This window comes from Oryzias latipes, chromosome 8 (genome assembly GCF_002234675.1).
Source record: "Oryzias latipes chromosome 8, ASM223467v1".
Classification (NCBI taxonomy): domain Eukaryota; kingdom Metazoa; phylum Chordata; class Actinopteri; order Beloniformes; family Adrianichthyidae; genus Oryzias; species Oryzias latipes.
Window position 1 is genome coordinate 5932717 of NC_019866.2, and position 24899 is coordinate 5957615.

At 42.0% G+C, this 24899-nt stretch overlaps 4 protein-coding genes across 5 annotated transcripts; 1 reads left to right on the forward strand and 3 right to left on the reverse strand.

Moving 5' to 3' along the window:
* Positions 1-1108: 1108 nt before the first annotated feature.
* On the reverse strand, positions 1109-7512 carry p3h4 (prolyl 3-hydroxylase family member 4 (non-enzymatic)). The gene is made up of 7 exons (XM_004071283.4): positions 6432-7512; positions 4946-5095; positions 4690-4861; positions 4485-4613; positions 4259-4404; positions 3806-3889; positions 1109-1609 (listed from the first exon to the last, which is right to left on the reverse strand). Exons 1-7 carry the CDS (start codon positions 6873-6875, stop codon positions 1460-1462), a joined length of 1275 nt encoding a protein of 424 aa, XP_004071331.1. The 5' UTR covers positions 6876-7512; the 3' UTR covers positions 1109-1459.
* Positions 7513-8399: 887 nt separating this feature from the next.
* fkbp10 (FK506 binding protein 10) lies at positions 8400-15411 on the forward strand. 2 transcript variants are annotated; one of them, XM_023957424.1, is made up of 10 exons: positions 8400-8797; positions 8976-9121; positions 9192-9381; positions 9450-9595; positions 10468-10657; positions 10725-10870; positions 10950-11136; positions 11312-11454; positions 11554-11717; positions 14885-15411. In XM_023957424.1, the coding sequence occupies exons 1-10, from the start codon at positions 8601-8603 to the stop codon at positions 15065-15067; spliced, it is 1692 nt and encodes a 563-aa protein (XP_023813192.1). In that variant the 5' UTR covers positions 8400-8600; the 3' UTR covers positions 15068-15411. The 2 variants fall into 2 exon arrangements, with proteins under 2 accessions (XP_023813192.1, XP_023813191.1); XM_023957423.1 differs by having other exon boundaries at positions 8412-8797; positions 10947-11136.
* An 88-nt stretch (positions 15412-15499) lies between these two features.
* LOC101161059 (cytosolic 5'-nucleotidase 3) lies at positions 15500-19167 on the reverse strand. Its single transcript, XM_004071284.3, has 9 exons — positions 19032-19167; positions 18587-18685; positions 18428-18497; positions 18166-18212; positions 16664-16749; positions 16484-16573; positions 16250-16412; positions 15973-16173; positions 15500-15899 (listed from the first exon to the last, which is right to left on the reverse strand). The coding sequence occupies exons 1-9, from the start codon at positions 19032-19034 to the stop codon at positions 15789-15791; spliced, it is 870 nt and encodes a 289-aa protein (XP_004071332.1). The 5' UTR covers positions 19035-19167; the 3' UTR covers positions 15500-15788.
* An 801-nt stretch (positions 19168-19968) lies between these two features.
* On the reverse strand, positions 19969-24657 carry klhl11 (kelch like family member 11). Its single transcript, XM_004071285.4, has 2 exons — positions 24041-24657; positions 19969-23017 (listed from the first exon to the last, which is right to left on the reverse strand). The coding sequence occupies exons 1-2, from the start codon at positions 24586-24588 to the stop codon at positions 21433-21435; spliced, it is 2133 nt and encodes a 710-aa protein (XP_004071333.2). The 5' UTR covers positions 24589-24657; the 3' UTR covers positions 19969-21432.
* Positions 24658-24899: the final 242 nt, after the last annotated feature.

The following is a 24899-nucleotide window of genomic DNA, read 5'->3' on the forward strand; positions in this document are numbered from 1 at the left end:
AGCCAGTCACCCTCAGAAACAAGATCTTTTTGACATTTGTCCAAAGCTGGGAGCAAAGTCCTCCACAACGACCCCAAAAATCTGTTTTAAACTGAGTGCAGATCAAACCCATGCTGCTGCAGATTCTTAAATCCAGAATAACTGAGCTTCTTTTCTTGGGTCTTTAACTTGATTTAAGTCTGTTTATAACTTAAGCTCTTTAAAAGAAATTAAAACATAAATAGGGGTGGGAAACACAACGTGAGATGCATCTGACCCCTTATTTTTAGACACCACGTTTTTTAATTTGAAAAAACAGAATGAATTGATGCTTGTAGAATGAACTGAAATGAATGGAAAATAAATAGAAAAACATGAAACCACTATTTATGCATTCTAATGTTTTTTGATTTGTGATGTTGTATGCTTTTTTACTTTGAGCTGTAAAAGAGGATTTAAAAAAATATCCTAAATTAAAATCCTAAATCCTAAATTAAAAGTATGTAACAAGTTACAAGAAGAATGATATTTTAAATCATTAAATTATAAGTTTTTTTTATCTTAAACAGAGACAAGTGAGGATCAAATTACAAAAAAGAGAACTTGTGTTTTAAAGTTAATCAAAACTTGTAAAAAGTAAAACTATCAATTAAAAAAATGATCCACCAAGATCACAAACGTGATTCGGTTTAAAAAGATCCTCCCAGAGAGGCTGTATTTTTCCTCACAGGTTTTTGATTTTGGCTAAAAACAGCAATAAATTTAAAAACAAACAAACACTGGGAACGCTTTGAAAATAGCTGAAAAGATGATCGGAGAGGGGACTTTAATGGGTTACACTGACATCCACCCAGTTTTTCTTTCAGGAAGTCTTGCTAGACTTTGCTAAGTCCCTTTGTGACCATTCTTGTAGACCAGATGCCAGCTGGGCATCAGAGTCCAGCTACGTGACACACACATATTGCCATGACTGAGACAAGATGAACACACATTTGCCAAGCATCAAATACGCTTCATCAATTAGAAATAGAAATTTATATTTTTTAAAAGTGCACATTTGATAATGGAAAACATATAAAGTTTTTTTAAACGACATTTTAATTGGGAGCATCTTAGAATGACAACCAAACACAGGTTGGAAATTTATTTAGCATAAAAAAAGCTACACGTTGAACTTCTTAAATCACAGAAAAAAGGCACTTTGCTTTCATTAAATAAAACCTGCAAGTACAAACTGTAAAAAAAAGTATTTAATGTGTGGCAGATAATTCAAAAACATCATTTAAAAAAAATGGGCTGATGTCAGCCAAGAGGAAATACGTCAATCGTACATTTTGATCAACATGCTGGTTTGAGTTAGTCTTCAGCTAATGACAGCGGGGGTCATTTGTGGCTTTAACTCGGTAGAAGTCTGTTTGCAGAACGTCTTTGGTATGTAGGCTGTGAGGAGGACGCTCTCTGCTCTGGGAGGGGGCAGATGTCAGTCCAAAACCTCCCCTGTGTCGAACTTACTGTTGGGTTCCTGCCACCAGTCAGCCAGGAAAGACTCCTCATAATCTCCAATCCCCTCAAATTCAACATCAGAATGTTCTGACCTGGTGGACACCATGTCTTCTGGACTAACCACGTCCTAAAATGTAAAGAAAGTATAGATTTAAGATGGAGTTTATTGTTTTTTATTCTTCATATGTGTTTTTTTCTCTTTGTAAATCTGTAATGCGTGCACCCTGTAATTCAGTCTGAACTTCCCAGTCCTCCTCCCCCCTCTAAAATCTGTGCAGTCAGAGCAGGGAGGGGCTGACCTGAGCTGAATGGATGTGGTGGAGCCTCAGCGGCCAACACCTCCCAGCCACATACCACACACTGCTGCCGGAAAGGAACCCCCCCGACTTTCTTCCTCTGTTTTGGTGTTTTTTCAAATCCATCTAAACAGGAACCACAATCTGGAGGTCCCTCTGCGTCAGGAACTAGCTTTTATTCAGGGAAGAGACGGATGGAAAATGTATTGCACCGATCCGCTCAACATTTACCTGCAGTAGGGTCCTTCCCTCTGCATATTCAAGCGCCCTTTATGAAATCCGATATTTCGTTTTTTCATCAAAGTTTTCATTTTTTAGTATTAAAAAATGTTACGATCTGCACATAAATACAACTTTAGCTTTGAAAAGAGCTGCAAGGATCTAAAAGACGGAACTTTTTTGATCCGATTAAAGTTACTAGAGATTTTTCTGAGACTGAAAATCCAGAAAGAGAAGCATGAAAAGTAAATCATTAGCTGTGTTTCCTTTCCAAAAAACTTGATCAAAGTACAAGAAATGTTGAAAAGACACAATTTTGCATTTGCACCGTTTCCGTTAAATCCTAATTATGCTAATAATCACAAACCAGCTCACAGGGTTAGACATTCAGAAACATGGCGACGGATGTAAACGACACTTTCATTCGCAGCAGATACATTCAAATTTCTGCCACGCCACTAGCGCTCATCCTCATCTACGTCTCATAGACGTCGGCGTCCTTTTTCAGCCGTGGAGCGGCGAGCTCCTTACACGTGGGAGCGGCTACATATGAAGCGATTTTGGGAAATGGATGTTGGTGATTTGACAGAGGATCCAACAATTCGGCGGTCTTGTGGCGCCCGCTGTGCGGTGCCCAAGGCAGCCAGTTCCTACCAAAGAAGCGCGTTGCAATCGCTATCTACAAACTGACTACCTGTCCAGAGTTGTTCCTCACGTGACTCATGTAACCCTTGTGCTATCCTAGGCACTTTAACGTTGGGAGTTGGGTCATCTAGACCCACTAAACAGTGCTCTGAACCTTTTTTCTTCAATGATTTGTGATCTTCACTGGTGTCCATGGATTACATGAAATCTTTCCACCTTTATCCACCTTTGTCATGGTAGGGAGAACACGTCAATGCAAGGGTGGGGTCATCTAAGATAGCACAAGGGTTAATCTGAAGAGAGTGTTTCCATTGCAGTTTTGCGAAATATGTCCATCACGATACGCCTCAAAAACCACCTCCTTCAAGCGCAAATTTTATTTTTCAATAAATGTGAGTTTTCCCCCCCGAAAATTGAGAGTAATTCAGAGTTTTTCTTTGTTTAAATTGTTGTGAATCAGGAGCAAACAATAATAAAAGCTTGATCATGACATAGAAAATTCTTTGGATGGGTCACAGTTGACTAGACCCATGAAAGTTTTCATTTTCCTCGTCTGAAGAAAATGGCTCAAAACTGTACGGCTGGATTGCTCCATAATTGATCGCCATTTTTGTTGCATCTGTAATGTTAGGCTGGGCGTGTGAGGGGCTGTAAGCTCATGGCAGAGCGTGTAAAGCGAGAGCTCTCAGCAACGGGGAGGGGAATGACCACCAAGGGTCCCGTCCACGGCTCAGAGGCAAATATCATTTCATAGAACTACTGCTGCTCTGCAGAAATTATGCACGTTTTTTTGGGCTAAAAATGGCAAAATAATAATTCAAAGACCACTGGGAACACTTTCAAAAATAGATCAAAAGATGATCGGAGTGGTTCATAAGGATTTTTTTTAGTGAGCGGTGAGTAATTCTGCTTTCCAACAGCAGAGTACAGATGAGACGAAGGCAGATTTAAATATTTTTTACATGTAACAGCGGAGTCGTGGGTGAGCAGCTGTAGAGGAAATCTGAATCATTTAAAGGGACAGGCGGAGCATCATTTTCCTGTGTTACAAAGACTAAATATGCAATAAGAAGTTATTTTTCTGTTTGAAACCTTTTATGGGGTAGATGCTGCTTGCTTAGGAAAACTGTGTTTATAAAAACATCTCCACAGTGGACTCGTACCTCATCGTCTGTTTGTAGGTAGTTCAGTGCAAAATCCAGCATCTCTCTCTGTTTGACAGTCTGGTTAAAATACTCCTGAGCCTCCTGGAAGAAGGAAAGAAACACAAGCATGTGTTGACACAAGCAGCCGTGGAAAACAAGAGTTTTATGGCGCTGAGCTCCACATTTGGAGCGCTGGTTATTTTTGTTTACCCTTTTTCCCGCTCGGTTTCAGAGGCTTTCATGTTTTACAGCGGAGCAGAATTTATTTTAGAAAAGGAGAGAAGTTAACTGAAACTCTGAAGCTGCCGCCGCAGCTCCACCACGCAGTTTTGTACGCGTCTGCCTAATTACCACCCTCAGACTGTGATAATGTTCACGCCAACACGGCTTTAGGAAACCATCGCCTTTAGACTGTGAACACTTTCTGGTTGAGCGACCGCAGTCCTGCAGGAGCAGGGCTTGTTTCCTTACAGGCCGAGGTTGGAAGTCCTGGTCTTTGAGGCCCCACTGCTCGTGGTAGAAATGGTAATACGCCACGTTTTGCTGCATCACCTGGTCGCTGGGGTCAAACAGCATGTAACTGGCGGCGCAAGGAGCTGCATTTTTGACATCGTTTACTGCAAAGCATAGAATAAAATCAAATCAGGAAAGAATTTCAAGCATAATTTGGAGATGCTTCTTTGGTAGGATTTCATACATTTATAATAGGAAAACTGGAGGTAGTGGTACATTGTGGCGACAAATTTCTCCACAAAGAAGCCTCCAACGTTGGGCATCAGGTTCTCCTCACATTTCACCTTACATTTCAGCACATCCAAGAAAAGATCTGAGCAAGGCAGGGGGGAGAAGAAGTTATTGTGTCAAAAATGCACAAAGAAGCTCCACTATGACTGTACATTTACCTGCTAGTGTGGGGTAGAAGTCCTTCACCTCGGTGATCTCGTATGAGCTCTCACAGCTCGCCAAGCACATGCTGTAACTATCAAAATACAGCGTGACGGCCTGCTCCATGTTTCTGGCGCTGCTGCTGTAGTCTCCGTTGTTGTAGAGCATCACACTCTTGAGGAAAACGCTCTAGGCGGGGAAGAGATCCAATCAGTTGTTTATAAAGTGAGACATTCGCAAAAACTTTTCTTGATCTCGTCTGCAGGAACCGACCTCATACGGCTGCTCCTCGGAGTCGATGAAATATTCCTCTACGTCAAACAAAGTCTTGTAGTAGTTCATGTTTTTGGTCAGAGACGGATCTTTCGGGTTCTTCTTCAGGAAGGTGTGAGCTGCAGCGATGGCTTTTTCCACGTTGTTAAGCTGTGGAAGAACAGGGCTGGATATCACTGACAAAAATCCATTCAACCCAGGGGTTCTAGATACGATGCCATTTGCAGTAATTCCATTAAATGCTGTTGGTTTCAGTTAAGATTCAACTCATTTCCAATACTAACCTAATTGGTTCAATTACAAAAATACTTTTGACAGAAAGAACAATTCAAAAAACTTCCAAGATTTTGTAGAATAGAATATAATAGAATAGAATAGATTAGGGCTGGATATGGGCAAAGGGGGGATACCCCCTAAAAGTCATGACTGCCCCCCATGATGGCCTGCAAAAATTCACAATTGTCTAAAGAAATAGAAATAGAAATAACAACCTCCACACAAAAATAACACCCACAAAATAAACAAACAGAAATAAGACAAATAAAAGTAAGGATGGACCGACAGATGGACAAATACACAGGCAGACAAAAGAAAAGATAAATGCAGCCTCATCAGGGCACAAACCACAAACCAGTGTCCTGTTTGTGCCTGTCCAAAGCCCGGTAGATTCAGTCGGTAGTGTTAACGAAAGGGTTTTAAACAAAAAACTTATAACACAAATCAAACACATATAAGCACACCCCAAATTTGCCCCCCTGATACTCTACCTGCACCCGTTAGTGGGGCTGGCTAGACTTGGGCCTCAAATAATAGAATAGAATAGAATTTGATCCAACAATAGGGAAATTGATTTTATATTAAAATCTAAGAAATATATTATTTTTTGCTTCATAAAAAGGCAAAAAAAAAATCTACCTTAAAAGAAATAATATCTATGTAGTACCTTGTTTTGAGTGCAGACTATACTTATATCATTGTAATGATATCTGTATCTTGTTGTAATACAACTAAATGATGTTTAACTCAAACAAGTATATCTATAGTCTGAAATCATAGCTAACAGTTGCTGATTTAAGTCAATGTGTGAAGATTTATGGCTTATTTTGGTCTTGTAAGCTATAGGAGCCACAGTGCAGCTCTGTGCGAGAAGAAGAATGAGGGGATTGTTGAAGGAACACTGGAAGAGACGTGGCACATGCTCAAAAGTGCACTGCAGGAGGGCTCACACACACAAGTACGAAAAAAATGCGCCTCAACTTAAAGTTTCCTCCGAACTGAGTTCATCTGCAACAGCTGATTCCCACAGTTTGTTGTTTTTATTACAAATGTTGTTACGCGGTAACCTAGTCCGCTGGATTTGCAACCAATAGCCCTCACAGATATTTAAAAATAGATACTTGTTTCTGTTTGTGTAGTTTAATTCAGCTTTTAATGTGAATTTAAAGAGCATAATTGTGTTGCTACATTTAGCAGAAGAAAATCTCACCTGGTAATACGCAAACTGAATATACCGATAAGGTATTCTTTCTTCAAAGGCTTGCAGTAAATCCCTCCGCGGGTACTTCAATTTAAAGACGGGGAACTCTTCTTTGCAGCGTTTGAGGCACGCGGCTCTGAGCAGGACGTGCTGCGCGACGCGGAGAGTGACGTCCCGGTAGAGGGTGACGTTGTCGCGGCTGACGGAGCTGCAGTTGCGGCCACAGAACGCCTCGCTGTCCCGCAGCAGCCGGTGGAGCCGCAAGCTGAGCTCCAGGTACTTGACGCTCTCCGCCCAGTTCTGCGCCGCGTACTGCTCCAGAGCGTAGTTGTACGCGGACTCCAGCGGCATGATGTCCTTCTGAGGGAAACTCCTGAAGCTGTACTTCTCATACTGAGCCTGCGCCAGGCCGGGGATGAGGAGCGCCAGGCAAACGCTTCTCAGGAGCATCATCGCCTCCTCCGACGGGAGTCTGTCCTGGTTTGGACTGGACTTGGAGACTTCCTCTTTCCCCCTCTTTTTTACCAGCAACTGCTCATGTCTTCTTGCACGTAGGCTGTAAAGTCCCGCGGTGGGATGGATGCTGACAGCATAAACACCTGGCCCGAATTTTCACAGTAAAAGCATAAAAAAGCTTGAATGCGGCTTCTACAGAGAAATATGCTTACAAATCATACGTATTTTCAGCGATATGCACTTTAATTCCTCACATCCAAGTTATTATATTAATCCCAAGCCTTATTTTTAAAATTGCTTTACCCGCATCTTAAATTACAGAATATCTGAAGCTGTGCTAGCTTTGAAGTTGATTTATTGTGAAGGTAAAGTTTAGAACTTCCGGTATAAACTGGGATGATTTTGCTTGACTTGATAGGAATGTCACTTTTTGGACTTTATGGAAATAAGATTCAGTTTTACCCCAAAAACAATGTGGTAAACATTTTTGGTGAGTAATTGAATTATATTTATTTACATTTGTTGATGTTTGTATAAAACTTAGGAGAGAGAAGTTCCTCTATGGCAGACAGATACTGTCACAGAATTCTTTCTTCAGTAAAAAAAAAAGACTGTTTTTTTATGAGGTAAAAGTATAGGGTCATCCCTCTGAGTCAGGCTTTGGTTTTTACACGTTTGCAGAATTCCACTAAGTAGTGGGAGGAGCCCCCCCCCCCCATCCCTGGAGTACAACAATTTTCCAACAGCTGTGTCAAGTTAGTGAGAGTTAGAGCAACTTTCCGTGAACTATAAAAGCACAATCCAAAACGGCTGGGTTTGTAAGTTTAGAATTATATTTGCTGCACACAGACACAAACTTGTTTGCTCTTTTTCTTTTTGCACATTGTGGTTTACTCCAAAAAAAAACATTTTAGAAGAAGCGGGGGGGGGGGGGGGGGGATTGAGGACAAAATATAGGCATAATACAAAATACATACAAGTCAGAGCCCTATATGGAGGTAAATTGCAGAAAAATAATGCATTTGGGGTGTTAGTTTTGTTTATCATGCAGGTACACTGTGTGAAAAACTGCTGTTGCTTTGGCCACAATGAGAGTAGAGAAGAGGTTAAATCCTGGGTTAGAGTGGTCTAGCATGCGGCCCACCTGTTTTGTTATTCTAAAGGAGATCCGGTCCTGGATGGAGGGCAGGTTGGCACCAGAGATCCTGGTTTCAACTCAAGTTGGAGTTCATCTATTGTGGACAAAATCGTCTTCATCCTCATCCTCTGCATGAGACCATGGGTGCACTGAGGAGCTTCGTCATGCAGTGACAGTAACACTTTAAACTTTACTCCTGTCAGCTATTAGACTCTACGTCTCATAGACACTGGACAATAATTATTTTATTCTATTCCATTCTTTTCTATTCTATAGGACCTGCCATTTTAACTTGTTTCAAGTAATTATACTTTTTTAACATTTTAATTAAAAAATGTGCAATATTAGAATTAATGTAACTTGGTAATATTATCATATGTACATCTTTATTTATAGTTTTATTAACACACACAAAGAAATCTAACTTTTATTTTGAAAACTAAAGCCGGAAGTTAAAACCGGCTGTCCGTGAGCTTGACAGGAACAGCGGTTTAAGCTTGTTGCATCTGCCTGCTCTCCTTCCCCTGCTCCTCTGGAACCACATCGCCGCGCTGGCAGCGGTTCTGCTGTTCTTTGCTTCTCGAATGGATCCGACCAAACCTCTGGAGCTTCTCATCTTCGTCTGCGCGGTGACCCGCATCAGCTCCAACCCGCTGGTGGACATCGTTGTGGATCGGTACCACATTCCCAGAGTTTGTCCTCGAGAGGTGCAAACAGAAGACTTCGTCCGGTATCACTTCAACGGGACCTTTTATGAGAACGGGAAGCAGTTTGACTCCAGGTGAGGCGGGTGCTGGTCCTGCTGCAGTGTCGCACATGCGCTGTTTAGTTTTGGCTCTGCAGCTGTTCTCCATGGATGGGTTTTGTTACATCTGTAGTCCTGTTAACCACAAGTTACATTTTCACTATTGGTGCCGTCAGATCTTGAGGATCTTTGTGTCATCTTCTTACCTGTGCAGTCATGACCGAGGCAAAGCCTTCATCAGCCAGGTGGGCCTGGGCCGACTCATCACTGGGATGGACCGGGGTCTTCTGGGCATGTGTGTGAGCGAGCGCAGGAGGATCACTGTCCCGCCTCACTTGGCCTATGGCAGCATTGGAGCAGGTCTGTGCAGCAGGTCTGGTTGAGGTCGATTGCACCTGTTTGTGCCAACGCCATGCTGCTGATCCCACAGGTGGCGTCATCCCTCCTGACAGCGTGCTGGTGTACGACGTCCACCTGCTGGACATATGGAATCCAGAAGACAAAGTGCAGATCCGCACGCTCAGCAAGCCAGCAGGATGCAGCCGTGGCGCCTCAGCATCCGATTTCGTCCGTTACCACTATAACGGCTCCCTGCTGACGGATGAGGCTTTTGACTCCAGGTGAGGCTGCATCCCAAACGCACCTGTGTTTGAAAGAAAACCATCAATAACTGTTCTTTCTCCCACAGATACTCGAGTAACGAAACCTACGACACATACCTAGGACAGGGCGATCTCATTAAAGGCCTTGAGGAGGGGCTTCTGGGAACATGCGTGGGAGAAAGGCGGGTCATTATTGTGCCACCCTTCCTGGCTTATGGAGAACAAGGCTACGGTATAGAAATATCCAACATAGATGTGTGTGCTCTCCCCTAATAAGACCAACAAGCTGCTAGAAAAAGGTTTCAGGCTTAAGTCTTTGTGTCTCTGTTGGATAATTTAGTAGATAAAAGCAGAAAATTCACTCAAATGCATGCATTTTCTGCATGTTGAGTCCAATTTCAATAGTTTCAGTATTATATTAGCATTATTACAATGAATTTAAATAAGATAGGTTTCTTTCCTTCATAATAAAACTAAACGCTAAAAGACCAGCTCTGATCAACCAAAGCCCACCCCTACTTCCCATTATCCATTTGTGTACACTGTCTCCCACTAGCTTACAGCCCCTCACAATCCCAACCTAACATTACCGGCACAACAAAAAGAGCGAGCAATATGGGAGCTATCCAGCCGTACAGTTCTGAGCCAGATTCCAGTTCAGACTAGACAAATAAACGCAAACATGGATCTATTGGTCTGCAAGTAGTTGCATCAGAATGGAGCGCAGAGGAACTTTTACGCCACACCCACAAGCTTTTTCCAACAGCATTTTTGCGTCTGTTCTTAATTCACAACAATTTTGAATAAAGAAATACTCAGAAATGCAAATTTCGGCATAATTTTCTGTATAAATGTCTTACATAATGAGAAAAATGCCACGAGAATTTTTTTAAAACACCAACAACAACAAAAGAGCACAAATTTCATTAGAGTGGGTCTTTAAAGAAATAATTATTTATCAAATATTTGTTTGTTTTTATATTGTTGATGCTATTCCACTCATTTCTGTGCTTTGGAAAGCACAGAAATCTTCCAAATCTTCATGTTTGAGGATTGGTGTACAGGAAAGTTGTAATTTGCAGTTCTTTGTGCTCACCTCCACAGGAGCAGAGATCCCCCCTCAAGCCACACTGGTGTTTGAGGTCCTGATGGTGGACCTGTTCAACCCCAAAGATGACCTGACTGTGGAGGTGATGGAGGTTCCTCAAGGCTGCACTCGCAGAACGGTGGTTGGAGATTACGTGCGTTACCACTACAACGGCACCTTCCAGGATGGGACCCTGTTCGATTCCAGGTACAGCCCGACGATTTTAGATTCCAAAGCCGCACGTCTTTGATCTGAACTCGGTGTCGCTTAACAGCTACCAGAGAAACGGCACCTACAACACCTACATCGGGATGGGTCACGTGATCCAAGGCATGGACAAAGCTCTGCAGGGTCTGTGCATGGGAGAAAAAAGGCGCATTGGAATTCCTCCTCATCTGGCCTACGGAGAGAAGGGAGTCGGTGAGGTTGATGCGGGGCATGTAGGAGGACCTCAGAGACACCCTGTGGGCCTTTCTGAGTGTGGTTGGTGTTTCAGGAGGCCTCATTCCCGGCTCGGCTGTGCTCATCTTCCACATCCACGTCATCGATTTTCACAACCCCAAAGATTCAGTCCAGATCAGAATTACCCACAAGCCTCGGGATTGCAACGCCACCAGTGAGGCTGACGACTTGATAAAGTATCGCTACAACTGCTCCCTGATGGACGGCACTCTTCTCTACTCCTCGTGAGCGCCTCCGCCCCGCTGCCCCTCCTCCTGCATGTAATCACTGCCCGTCTGACACGTTTCACTGGGCTGGTTTGGACTGACCAGCAGCATGCGTGCCGGCATGGCTAACGGCTGAGGAGCTGCTCTGAGCTGGAACGCCGTTAAAGGGATAATTAGCTGTGTTTCTGTTTAGGGACCACTATGACTCGCCTTCAGTCACAACTTTAGGAGCCAATAAGGTCATCGTCGGTCTGGAGGACGGTCTGAGGGGGATGTGTGTGGGCGAGAGGAGGGAGGTGGTCGTTCCTCCCCACTGGGCACACGGGGAAAATGGAGGTCAGACTTTTTAAAATGCTAAGATTCAGAAAGTGGTTCTTTTTTTTCCTGTCCTGTTTAAAGTGCTGTTTGGGCTCCTTTTTGACGGGACGCCTTCAGCTGGAGATGTCCCCAGAAGTGCTGTGCTGCTGTTTGAACTGGAGCTGGTGGAGCTGCAGAAGGGGGTCCCTGAAGGATACATGTTTGTGTGGCTCGGAGACGGACCCGACCCCCTCTTTGATGCCATGGATGTGAACGGGGACAAGGAGGTCCCTCTGGAAGAGGTAAAGCAAAAAGACAGCCACATCTGACAGCTGATGAAAATCGTGTTTATGATGTTTAACAGGTTTTTTTTGTGGCATTTTTCTGATGATGGAGGACATTAATTAAGAAAATTAAGCTGAAAATTGCATTTCTGAGTATTTCTTTATTCATATCGTTGTGAACCACAAGGAGATTGGAAAAAAAAAAGAATGCAATTTAAAAAAAGCTTCTATGTTAGGGCCACAAGCTCCCTGCTCTGCTCCATTCTGATCCATCCACTTGCAGACCAATCAGATTCATGTGCGTCTTTGTCATCTGGCGCGACACTGGACAGCTGGATAACCCCAACATTGCTCCCCATTTTTGTTGCACCAGTACCGCTGGCTTGGGGATGTGAGGGGATACAAGCTGGCAGGAGAGTGTTTAAATAGAGAGCTCTCACCAACAGGAGGGGGAAGTGGGGCGGGGTTGCTCCATGCCGCCCACAACTCAGAGGTGAATTTCTCATAAAGTACTGCCGCTCTGCAGAAACTATGTCCTAGAAAATGACACGGCGTTATGATTTGAGGCAAAAATGGCATCATTATTTTTAGAAGACCACTGTGAACGCTTTTAAAATAGATAAAAAGATAATTGAAGCGGATTTTTTATCATTATTTTTTTTAACAACAAGGTAGCTGCTATTAGGGGAAATATTTCCTCATGCACTTCCTTCTTAAAATCTGCTCTGGTACAGAACTCTGTTGGTTTTTCCCAATTTAAGTCGGTGTCAGGGTCCGAACTGACTAGGATTGTTAATAAGTTAAAAGCAACATCTTCTCCCCTGGATCCAGTCCCACCTCGCTTTTTTAAACAGGTTTGGGCCACTCTCAGGACTTCAGTGACAGAGATCATCAATAGCAGCCTGTCATGAGGTGTTGTCCCAACTTTTTGCAAAGAAGCTGTTGTTGAGCCTCTACTTAAAAAGCCGGGTCTGGATCCAACATGCTTGGCCAACTATCGGCCGATTTCAAAGCTGCCATTGGTGTCTAAAATTCTGGAAAAGTGTGTAATGGCACAACTGCAACCTTTTTTGGATGATGGTGGGATTTTGGACACTTTTCAGTCAGGCTACAAGGCATTTCATAGCACAGAGTCTGCTCTTTTGAAAGTTTTTAATGATCTTTATTTGACCACAGACTCTGGTAATTCTGCTGTTTTAGTGCTTTTAGACTTGACTGCTGCTTTTGACACAGTGGATCACACAACTCTTTTAAACCGCCTTGAACATTGTGTGGGTGTTAGGGGGACTGCCCTGAACTGGTTTAAATCTTACCTGTCAGGGCGGTCCTTTACGGTTAGGCTGGAGGACTCCACTTCGTCTTCTACTCCATTACTTTCTGGAGTTCCCCAGGGTTCAATTTTAGGACCTGTGCTCTTTTCTTTATACCTGCTTCCTTTAGCTGAAATCTTTAAGAAACATGGCTTGTCATATCATTTTTATGCAGATGACTGCCAACTGTACATGCCCATTGTTAAAAATAATGGAAGCAGCCCCCTGACGCCCTTACTTAACTGTCTGGGAGACGTCAAGGATTGGTTGGCCCAGAACTTTTTAAAACTTAATGAGGAGAAAACAGAGGTCATAATATTTGGACCCAAAGCCAATCTTGACTTGGAGCCTGTTCAGCATCACGTGAGGCCCACAGTCACCAACCTTGGCGTCATTGTGGACAGTGATTTTAAATTTGATAAAAAGATAAATGGCGTTTTGAAATCAAGTTTTTATCATTTGCGGCTTTTATCTAAAGTTAAACCCTTTTTATCTTTTAATATTTTTGAGCAGGTCATGCATGCTTTTATCTCTTCACGACTGGACTACTGCAATGCACTTTACACTGGGGTTTCCCATAAGGCACTTTCCCGACTGCAGTTAGTCCAGAACTCTGCTGCACGACTTTTAACAGGAACCAAAAAATATGAACACATCACTCCCATTCTTGCGTCTTTGCACTGGCTTCCTGTTAATTTTAGGATTAATTTTAAAATTGTATTGTTTGTTTTTAAATCTTTACATGGACTGGCTCCAAAATACATCTCTGACCTCATTCAGATCTATAAACCAGCACGTGCTCTGAGGTCAGAGGGCCAGCTCCAGCTTGTGGAGCCCATGACGAGGCTCAAAACTAGGGGAGACAGAGCGTTCTCTGTTGTCGGCCCTAAGCTGTGGAACGCTCTGCCATTGCATGTCAGAACAGCGCCCTCTGTGGAGTGTTTTAAATCTCGTCTTAAAACACATTTTTACTCTCTAGCTTTTAACACCGCATGAGTTGTGTGGTCCTCTGTGTTTTTATCTGTATTTATCCATGTTTTTATCTGTATTTTTTTTTTATCTGTATTTATCTGTGCTTTTATCTTGTTTTTACCTTGTTTTTATTTTTATTTTATCTTATCCATTTTACTGGTGTACTTTGTTTTTATTTTGTTGACAATCTTTTGTCCGGTTTTTGGTCACTGTACAGCACTTTGGAAACTGCTCGTTTGAGAAATGTGCTATATAAATAAAGTGGATTGGATTGGATTGGATTATTTAAAAAACAATTATGTTAGGATGTGTGAATATTAATTTTAATTTCTAATATAATTAATATTATAGATATTTTATGTATTTTCTTATTCTTCTTTTACATCTTTGCTCTTGAAGACCCCACTTCTCCAAATTAGGAATAACTTTCATTTTATCTTACATCAGAGTTTTTATTTATCTAGTAAACAAGATTGTATTTAAATCTGTTTTTATGAGAAAAATTCATGAAAACTAATATTTTAATAGTTTAAAATGGTTAATGGCAGTTTTTAGGTAACCGGAAGATTTCTTCAATGATCCACTCGATCATCTTTGGATCTATTTTCAAAAGCGTCCCAGTGGTCTTTTCACTTATGACGTTCTGAGCCAAAATAAAAAAATACCTGTCGGTTTCTGGGATATATTTTGGCATCATCAGAGTGGAGCCGCCTCGCCCTCCTCTTCGCTTGTGGCCTGCTCAGCACATTTTCTAAGTCCCAGATAAGCTATTTTTTAGAAAAATGCCACAACAGCACATTAAAAACCCAATTTTCATCAGAGTGGCTCTTTTAATAAAAATGCGTTTTATGAGATTTATTATTTTGTAAAAAGGTAAATCTATATTTTATTTTCCCCCCCTAGTTCTCCGAATTCATCCATCGTCAAGTCCAGGAGGATAAAGGACGCCTGCGGCCGGGCATGGAGGCCAGCAGCATCATAAAGGACATGTTTGACAACCAGGATCGGAATAAAGATGGAAAGATTGTGGAAGAAGAGCTGATGGTCAAAGAGGTGGAGGACCAGGTGGCACGAGACGAGTTGTGAAGGACTGCACTATGTGAAGATGCTGTTGCCCCGGCAACAACGGAGAAAGGTTTTCTGAAGTTATTTAAGCGATTCAGACGAATCTAGAGGCAGATACCATTTGGACGTTGGAAGTCAGTGATTAAATTCTCACGGACCTAAAAATCACCGAAAATTATTCAGATTTAACTGATGATTTGAATCAGTGCCTTTTTTTTTTAACAATTATCAAACGAATAAAACATTGAAGATGGTAAAGAAATAATTAAAGAAAGTGTTTTAAAATTTTTTTTAATTTTCTAAAAGTTGGGTTTATGTAACCCAAGTTGTATATCTTTGATATAAAATAAACTTTTATACTTTAATACACAACGTTTTTTGGTTACTTTAGTACCAATGGGGCATTTCATTGATTTAAAAAAAAGGATTAAAAGATTAAAAAAAAAAAACTACTTTTGTTTTAAAAGAAATGGACTTTATTTTCTCTGAAGGAGTCAAGGTAAATGTTATACAAAAACATAACTTCTTATTTTCTGTACTTTTACAACATTTTATGAAAAAGAGATGTTAAAACATCTGTAAGCACAGAGCCACTTGACATGTGGCGTTTGTGCTTTGTTGGCATGTTGTGCAGAGATCCTGTTGAGAGGTTGGGGTGTTTTTATCAGAGGAAAAGACAATCCTGACTGTCGCCCACTGAGACGTTTCTGGAGCGTCCAAAGGATGGGAAACGCTTTACACTTTATTTATTGCCGGTTAGATGCATGAGGACGGCGTTGGGAACTTCCAAGGTTTCGTCTTTTATCAACACAATATCATACGAGTCCAAATACGACTGCTTCCTCTCCTCCACCTGAGGAGACAAAAGTAAGAGAGATGATTTACGAACAACGTGAAGAGCACGGGGGGACAGGAACTCCACTGACCTTATCATTGAGAAATCCAATTTTGAGAATGTTCTCCATGTCCTGGACTCCATCGGCCATGGATAGGTCCCCGAGAGAGTCTCCCATCAGCAGCACGTTGGGCCGCGTCCGCAGCTCCTGGAAGTGGCCCGTGTTGAGCAGAGCTCCTTCCCTTTTGTTGTAAATGTGGATCAGTTCACCCTTGAAAGCCCTCAGCACCCCCTGTTCAGAACGAGCACGGCGAATTATTATTGAAGTCGCGGTTCAATCGACGAAACTATTAACTGTGGATACTTACTGACTCATCAAAGTCCATGTAGTTGGAGAAGACGTTGACGTTGGAGTGGAAGACTCCAGCCTGCCGAATCACCTCTTCCAGGATGTCTCCTATCCCAGCGGAGAAGATGAGCAGAGGGATGCTGTGCTCATGCAGGTGGTCGAAGAAGAGCTGGAAGCCCTCCCTGCGAAAGCAGCCGCTCGGAATTCAAACACTCCCCCAAAATAATCCCACCAATGCTCGGGCTGAACTCACCTCAGCATGACTTCCGACTCGCTCACAGCCTCTGCGAGCAGGTCTTTCCGGATCTTCTGCTCCACCAGGAGATCGTGAGCTTTGGTCCACCTGTGAGGGACAAAAGCCGCGCTTTTTTTTTTCTTGCAAAAAAGATTTAAACAAGACAGAGCTCTGAGAGGACGTGTAAGAGATACTCACCATTCCACCATTAAAGGCAGCTTTTCTTCCACTGATCGAGAAGAGTCGATCTCTATGGGATAGTAGGTATGCAGGAGATGATCCAGCTGAACAAGAGAGGACAGTGTTCTGAATGCAAACTCTACTAAAAACATAAATAAAGCCCCAACAGGTACACACAAAAAAAAACATTTGCACACAAGACACTTTCAGATAACATTTCAGATCAAATGTCAGACATTCTTGGATAGATAGATATCATTTTAGATTTTTAAATATAATTTTATTCCAGACTCAAGGTCCAATCTTACTAACAGTCAATGAAAAATTGTGCCAGACTCCAAGTCTTAACAATTGAAATTTTATTTAGTAAACATCTTCCAACAGCAACAACTGAAATGTCTAATCTAGTTCTGGATGGCCTGTTTTCTGCCTGTTTTTCCTTCCAACCCCTCTTTGATCATTTATGGTCCACCAGTGAGAAGCACTTTGTGGAGGGAACTGGGATTGGAGATCTCATACCAACAATTAAATAAAAATGCCTGCATTCTTCCTTTTGTCCACTAGATGGCAGAAGAGTCTTAAGCATGGCAGGTAATGAAGGCTGAATCATTGACATTTAACAGAACGGCTTTCAGAAAAATGATATATTGAAATAAACTTTCATATTGCCTCTACTGCTTATCAGATAACCAGTTAGATGTTTTATGGATGAAAGGAGCGACAAAACCTCAGACTCCATGCAGGCTTGTCTGAAACTAACCACAAGGTTTTAAAGTGAATCTGTTCACAAGACAACCCCATGATGTTTGTTAAATAACCAGCATTTAAGGGAAACTGCCAAAGAGAGGCGAACTGGATGGAAGTTGGAAAATTGAAACTTAATCAGAATCTCATAAACGATAGAACAGAAATGAATCAATGTGGCATATGACAATGTTTAAATTAATATGCACAGTAGTGAGAGAGCAGAACATAAATAAGCTGATTTCATTAAAAAAGAAGCAACACTGAACCACAGCGTGAGGTGAGCTAACCTGAGACTGTCCGTGTGGCATTTCTCTGATGTTCACCATTAAAGTGTTGTTCAGTAAACTTTATTGAAGTGTATTCTATTGCTTATCTGAGCTCTTATTGACCAAGTTTGGAAACAAATAGCAAAACAAACTGTCTAAAGCCGTAAGACATTTGTAGACCAGCTTTTTCTTATTTAATGTTTCATTTTGCATTTTAAGATCAGAATAGATCAGGGGGGCTCATTACATCGAAGGATGAACCGGAAGATCGCGGGCCATCAAAGATAAATAAAAAATATATAAATGTATCCGTCAGCGAATCATAATCCTCACTGTGTGATACGTCATTAGAACATAAACATAGTAATTTTGATAGATAGATAGATAGATAGATAGATAGATAGATAGATAGATAGATAGATAGATAGATAGATAGATAGATAGATAGATAGATAGATAGATAGATAGATAGATAGATAGATAGATAGATAAAAGAATAGCTCTTACCTGCTGTTTGCAGTCTGCAGAGATGACTTTGCTGTTGTCAAGAATATCTTTATCAAAAAGGGAGGAAAAACGTCAAAAGAAATATTTGTTCACTGTTTTGTTCAGGCAACTGATTACGTCATTCAATTGACAGGTCAAATTTCATTTGTAAATGTTTTTGTATTTGTGTTTTTTGACAAAAGTACCGTAACTTTAACATGCTCTGTTCTGTGTTTCATGTCATTAGAGTTCCCCCATGTCAGGGGTGGATCAGTGTACTTACTGTGACAGGTGGGACACCTTTTACCGTTATGTGAAAACCTCGTTAAGGTCATGTCGAAGTCTGAAATCACCTGAAGAAAAAGAACCAAACCCGTTCACGTTCCGCTCCGTTGAATTAACGGAATAGTATGTTTCTGATGGCTGTCAATGGGATGCCTACCTGCAGGGTGTTGGAACCAGCCTTCACCATGGAGTGCAGGATGTCTTGTACCCTCTGGGGGTCCTTCATACACACCGAGGGGTTGGACAGCTCTGGGATCTGTGCAGACAAAAACACCGTCAAGAAATACTAGCAGTTAAACAGAAAAGAAAAAAAACACAAGAGGGGAACTTATGAACGCATTTAAAACAACTGCAGCTCTGTTTAATTTGAACATTGTAGATTTTCTGTGTATTGCTAATCTTGCAACAAAAAACGACATCAGCTACAGTGAAAAAACAAACAAAAACAAGTTTTGTTTAGCTAACAGACACAAGCTAGCTGCAGTTATAGTATTACGTTAGCTAGTAGAACAGTAGGCAGTTAGTGCCGGTACACCATATCACCTAAATAAATAAATCCCTTAAATACGCAAGGTTCCTAAAAGTTTTGTGAATACTTATACCATTTTTAAAAATAAAATCCTATGCCTAGACGTTCTGGGTATTCAAACTGAAGACCGTGTCAGGTGTCATTAGCTGTCTGCCGGAAAACGAACGACCTCCCGGTACAACGACGCTGCTGCATTCCCGGACTTTGAAAAGGGTCGGAATTTTTAGACTGCAAGAATTCAGGAATACAATTGAAAAGATGATTTAAGTTTTATAAAGTAAAAAAAATACATTAAAAATGCTTTTTTTAAATTAAAAACTAAGAAACGATCCCAATTTTGGTCTAAATGGATTTTCGAGCATATAAATTCTATCTAGCTTTTGTTATGAAACCCTGAAGGACCTTGAAGGCAACAGTTTTTTTATAACTTAATGTGGGACGGTAAAAAGTTTCCTCCAGACGCAATGGCACAAGCACAAATGTTCCTACAAGCCTTACAAACAAGAACAATTGTAAAATATAAAAAAGAAAATGAAAAAACAAGAAGTAACTATTCTAAAAAAGTAAACATGTAGTATTTTTCTAAATGTTTGATTCAGATTCACTAATTCTAACACCGACATAATACTATTTAATTTGTGTAGAATATGCAATGTATTTTCTGGTTTTAACACAATAATATATAACATAATAAATAATGCATTTTTACTTTATGCATTCTTTTTTGGAAAACATATCAATTTTTAATTACAAATTTATTTTCAATTGTAGAACTACATGTTAGTTCAATAATGAAGCTCTTACATGAAGTATAAAATTTAGATCGTAGCCATTAATGTGATCAGTTGATATACGGAAAGAATATGAAAACTTAATGTGTTTTATTCACATCCAAGATTCCTTATCATACACATTAGTTGTATTCCTAAGGCTTTTTTTAAATATGTAAAAACTACATGGCAAACAGCTGACTTAACCTCAGCAAACAGAATATCAAGCGGAGTAAAAGACACAGTTTTACAAAAACGGCTTTAATTGCAAGTGATGACATTAGCATTTATTACATCCAGCATTAAGACACAATGTCAGGCTGTCACATGCAAAGCTAATACATAGCTTATTTTTGTTAATATTTGCAGTGCTATTTATGTTGGTCATAAAGTCGAAATGAATATCATTTCTCCGCTCCGTAACCACATATCTGTAGTTGAGCTCTGCAGACATATTAAACTCCTGAATGTCAGTCAAAACACATTCATATCACAAGCTCTCTTCTTTTGCCTTTTAAGATCAATCCCTTAATCTTCAAGTCTCTTTGGTGAACAAAATGAGACAAAGAACATCGACATGTCTAATATACACCCAGCTGAGAGCGATGTGCGATTAAACAGGGTTTTAGAAGACATTTAATGCATGAAACAACTCTGTCGATACATCACACCAGCTCAAAGGTTGAATCAACCAACCGCAAGCAATTTAAGAAAATATTTTCCGAAATACAATCACGTTGTCTGATATGACACAAACGAAATATGCCAAGTCAAAGTGCTGCGACAACTTTGCTCTTCAAAACTGTACAATTAGATCCCAAAAAGTGCTATTTCAGGGAAGCTTTTGCCATTAACAAAAACAGAAATGTGTGCAAAGTATTTATATCCACTCCAACACATTAACACATGTAGACATGGAAATGCAACGTTAAGTAGCCCAGAAGGGAGCAGGAACATAAAAACGGAATGATCACACTATTGTAGGGAATACTGTAGTTAATGAAACAGCAGGATACAATTCTGGAATTAATTGGAATGACGAGGTGGTTTTATTGAAATCTTCTTGCTACTTTTTGAGATCCTACAGTTCACCACTCTAGAAACCTAAAGAACCAACACAGGCATTAGATGAAGACTGAAATGAATGAATGCTTACTGTACGGCTGCAAAGGCAGACACGGAATGATTGTTGACATTACAGGGAAGCCTTAAAATACTACAGCATAAGCTTTTCTTCTAGTCCTAATACGATTTAGGCAAGTAAGACTTCTCTTAGGCATGAGGAGATTGTCACAGTGTTACTATGGAATGATGAGACATTAATAAGAATGTCATAAGTGAAGATCACATTTTCTTCCAGAGAGGCAAACAATAAAGGAATGTAGGATATCAATATAGATACACATATACAGCTTTATACTATTTATGTACAATTAGTTAAGCAGCATCTATAACGACAGAGTCAATGAGAATATTCCACATTTAGCTGCTATGTAACACTCTTATTCCCATGTTTACATCTGCCTTAATGCTCCACACAGACCAGTCAGTCTTCCAGACACACGTTAAGACTTTTCATGGCTTTTCACATATTAGTTACACAAAAAAGAATGAAATCCAGACTCGGAGCAACATGTTTATCTCTGATTTGTTAGATACGAATGTGGCGTCAGGATGGTGGTCGAAGCAAAAAACAGTTTGTGTTCAGCATTCTATCTGCGACTGGAGCTGCCGACGCAGAGTGAGCGTGCGCCGGTGAAGCTGCTGCATCTGCTGCATGCGGTCCCGCTGGCGAGCCAGGTTCTGGGGCATTGGGTACCGCTGGCAGCCGTACAGGAAGCGATAAGGGATGCGGACGTGGCAGGCGGTGGCTCGACAGCGAGGCTGAGGCATCGGCGGCAGCAGCATCCAGCGCTTCCTTTCGGCACAGTAGCGGTAAGCCTCTTTGCGGTACTGTTTGTCCACGTCGTCGCTGTTCTTCCAGCCTCCGATGATGAACACGTCTTCATCGAAGTGGCAGATGGCAGCACCCTCGATGCTGGTGACCTCGGGTGGCAGGCTCTCCAAGATCTCATCAGAGATCCGCACACTGATCTTCTGCCTGGCCACCTCATCCCGCACAGAGTAGCTCTTGGGACAACAGGAAGCTGTGTGGTAGAAATTAGTTGAAGCGACGGCCATCTGGAAAATGCAGTAGTTGTCAATAAGTGGCAAAGAGTCTACATCCTGCCACTGGCGGCTCTCGGTGTCATACCGAGTGGTCACAGTCTTCAATCCGTCCTCATTATCCGTATCCACGGGTGTGCGCGCGGTCACGTACACGTAGCGATCCTCCACGCTTATGGCCTTCACATCTCGCAGGATTTTGGGGGCAGATTCCAGATTGTGCCACTTGTCCTGCTCCGGCTCGTACACGCTAACGTCTTTGAAACCTGGACTGAAGTTACCGTGTCCACCAATGCTGTATAAAATGTCCTTAATGCAGGTCAAGCCAAAAGAGTGCTTGCGTGTTGTCAGGTTGCTAACTTGCTCCCAAGTGTTGCGATTTGGGTTGTAACGCTCCACAGTCTTGGCAAAGCCTGGTTCCATGGAACCAGCGACATAGACATGTGACTCTGTGGTGGCAATGGCATGACCATCTAGGTGGTTGTGAATGTGAGGCAGGTTCACCCAACGATCCTCATAGATGAAGTAGCCCACACACTCGCTCAGATAGTCTCCTCCCTCTGACACTCCACCAACTACCATGATGACGTCCATGTTTTGGCCGAAGCGAGGCTGAAAGGACGCCATGTGGGAAGACCAGAACTCCAGATCTGCTGACTTGAGGTTCTCAAAGCGAATAGCGTGGCCCTCTACAGCTGCAGACACCAACTGGAGGCAAGCTTCATTGGCGGCCACCAGGCGTTCAGTTTTTACCACTCTGGTCAGGTAGGTGGGTTTGATCTGGGGCAGCCTGAGGAGACGAAACAGTTCTTCAAAATAGCGGGTTCGCTCCTCCGGGTTTTTCTGCACCCACTTTACCACCGCCTCATACAGCATCTCCTCTGAATCCACCGTGATCTCCGCATCCGAGAGCCAGTCGCGGACCAGGTGAAAGGGGAGAGTGTAGAACTCCTCGTCCTGGATGACCTTGTGGAAGTTGCGCCGGATCATGTCTGCAGCTCGTAGGGCCAGCTGATCCAGCGTGTACATGTGGGCCAGACTGTGCACAGCCACACAATTGGTCAGGCTCAGCTTCTTCTTGAGGAACTCGCCACAGAAATCTTTCAGCTGCACCAGGAGAAACCTAAAACACAATTAGGACAGAATAAATAAAACAGAACACACTGCACTTTATCTTTTGCAGTCAGGTTACATCAATACAAAACCCTGGGATGCATGACCTAATAATACATACACTATTCCACAAGTGGGGTCAAAAATAACTTTATTTTAAATCAATGCTTTTTGGCAATAAACCCAAGAAATGTATTCAAATGTATAACATTTTGATTTTTTTTTTTTAAAAAAGTAGTCACTTTTTATACACACTGTATAACAAAACAATCAAATGTACAAATGCATTGTGCGTTACTCTTTGGAGGACTAATGGAGAATGAACATACAAGGGACCACAAGATCGTACATACGTCCACATCGTCCACAAATGTCTTCTTTATTCTCACTGTTTGCAGCGCTTACAGACTACTTGTGAGCATTGCCCACAGGGATACTGCACTTCCTGACATCTCGTTCTCTTCTGTAGGCTTTGTGTGCTAATCGCCTGTGGCTGGATTGCAGCTTTTGTCACTCCACATATTTCTATTGCTCCATCTGCATCTGGCGATCGATAGTTTGGCAACTACAGCTGTGGTCACAGTATAGTCATGCATGTGGAAATAAAGTCCATAATTACCTAAAGATAGACATACAGGTATGTTACTGTGTAAAAAATGACCTCCTGGGTAGTAAAATTGCTGGTATCAGATATGTAAGTGTGACAGCAAATGTCAAACTCAGTTGATAAGTATCAAAAGTTGCTACACCAAGAGATTCCATAGGAAATGTTTGGGGTAATTTCTGACCCCACTTATGGAAAAGTGCAAAAGCTGCAATTTCATTAAGTCAATACTTTTTTTTAAAGCAATGGCATCAAACATGTTTTATGAGGAATACCTGGAATTTGATCATTTAAATACTTTTATTTTCAAAGATTTTAAAGGGAAAAAGACCAGGGGGTCACCTCTGACCCCACTTATTATTATTATTATGCATCCACGGGTTAATACATTAATTCTGCATTGATTATAAATAAACAAACAAAGCATACCTATCTGCTAGTTCCAGGACTTCATGCACATTGCAGGTGCTCACTCGTATTTCTCCCGTGTACATGTACTGGATGACACTCTCCACCGTTTCGGGGTCCGGCCCCAGCTCGGAGCTCCACTCCTTCATCTCCACCCGTCCGGACAGGGACTCGGAGAACTGTCCACCCAGAAGCGGCGTAAAATAGTCGGTGGCCGCCGCCAGCACAGACCTGTGGGCTGAGAACTCACAGCTCTGTACGTTCCCCGTGGCTGCTCCGCTGCTGAATGCCAGCGTCACGTCGCAGAACAAGCCCTGCTTCCTCTGGTCGTTCTGCCGCCGTGACAGCTCCGAGCAGTGGGAGGAGGACGTGAAGTCCTCGGCCTCTTCCGCGTCTCCGTCTCCAGCTAGCGCGCTGGGAGTACCGCTGCTTCCCCCGCTGCTGCTCCTGGCGGAGTCCTCCGGGTTGGGGGCTGCCGCGGCCATTCTGCTGCCGGGGCTGAATGTGAGCAGTGGAGGGAAATGAAGCAAACTAGCAAAGGGGATGAAGCGACATACGCAGCCACACATACATGGACTTCAGGCGGACAGTTGACAGCGAAGCGGGTTGTTCATTACGTCATATCCGTTATTTGAATCGGACCTTTCCAAAATATTGCCCACATCAGAAAACACTTTGATATTGTATTATGTAAAGTAAAAGACGTGTATACATCATAATATTAATGGCAACTTCTGTGGCTTTCGGTTTTGTGGACAAAATAAAAAAACAAGGTTAGCGGTTGCCCATCTGACATGCGCAGTTAAAAGTAACTATTTGATGTCCGTGAACTACACTTCTCTGAGAGGTTCGAGTGTGAGGCGTTTGTGGGCAGGTAAAT

Excerpts from the sequence above, each read along its gene's own strand:
- p3h4 (XM_004071283.4), bottom strand. The coding sequence starts at position 6,875 with ATGATGCTCCTGAGAAGCGTTTGCCTGGCGCTCCTCATCCCCGGCCTG. Across the intron at positions 4,614-4,689 it reads CTTCTACCCCACACTAGCAG|ATCTTTTCTTGGATGTGCTG; the intron begins GTAAATGTACAG and ends TGCCTTGCTCAG. Across the intron at positions 3,890-4,258 it reads AGGACTTCCAACCTCGGCCT|GAGGCTCAGGAGTATTTTAA; the intron begins GTAAGGAAACAA and ends TCCTTCTTCCAG.
- fkbp10 (XM_023957423.1), top strand. The coding sequence starts at position 8,601 with ATGGATCCGACCAAACCTCTGGAGCTTCTCATCTTCGTCTGCGCGGTG. Across the intron at positions 11,137-11,311 it reads GGCACTCTTCTCTACTCCTC|GGACCACTATGACTCGCCTT; the intron begins GTGAGCGCCTCC and ends GTTTCTGTTTAG. Across the intron at positions 11,718-14,884 it reads AGGAGGTCCCTCTGGAAGAG|TTCTCCGAATTCATCCATCG; the intron begins GTAAAGCAAAAA and ends TTCCCCCCCTAG.
- LOC101161059 (XM_004071284.3), bottom strand. Across the intron at positions 18,498-18,586 it reads CTGGTTCCAACACCCTGCAG|GTGATTTCAGACTTCGACAT; the intron begins GTAGGCATCCCA and ends CTTTTTCTTCAG. Across the intron at positions 16,174-16,249 it reads ACATGGACTTTGATGAGTCA|GGGGTGCTGAGGGCTTTCAA; the intron begins GTAAGTATCCAC and ends CGTTCTGAACAG.
- klhl11 (XM_004071285.4), bottom strand. The coding sequence starts at position 24,588 with ATGTGTGGCTGCGTATGTCGCTTCATCCCCTTTGCTAGTTTGCTTCAT. Across the intron at positions 23,018-24,040 it reads GTCCTGGAACTAGCAGATAG|GTTTCTCCTGGTGCAGCTGA; the intron begins GTATGCTTTGTT and ends ATTGTGTTTTAG.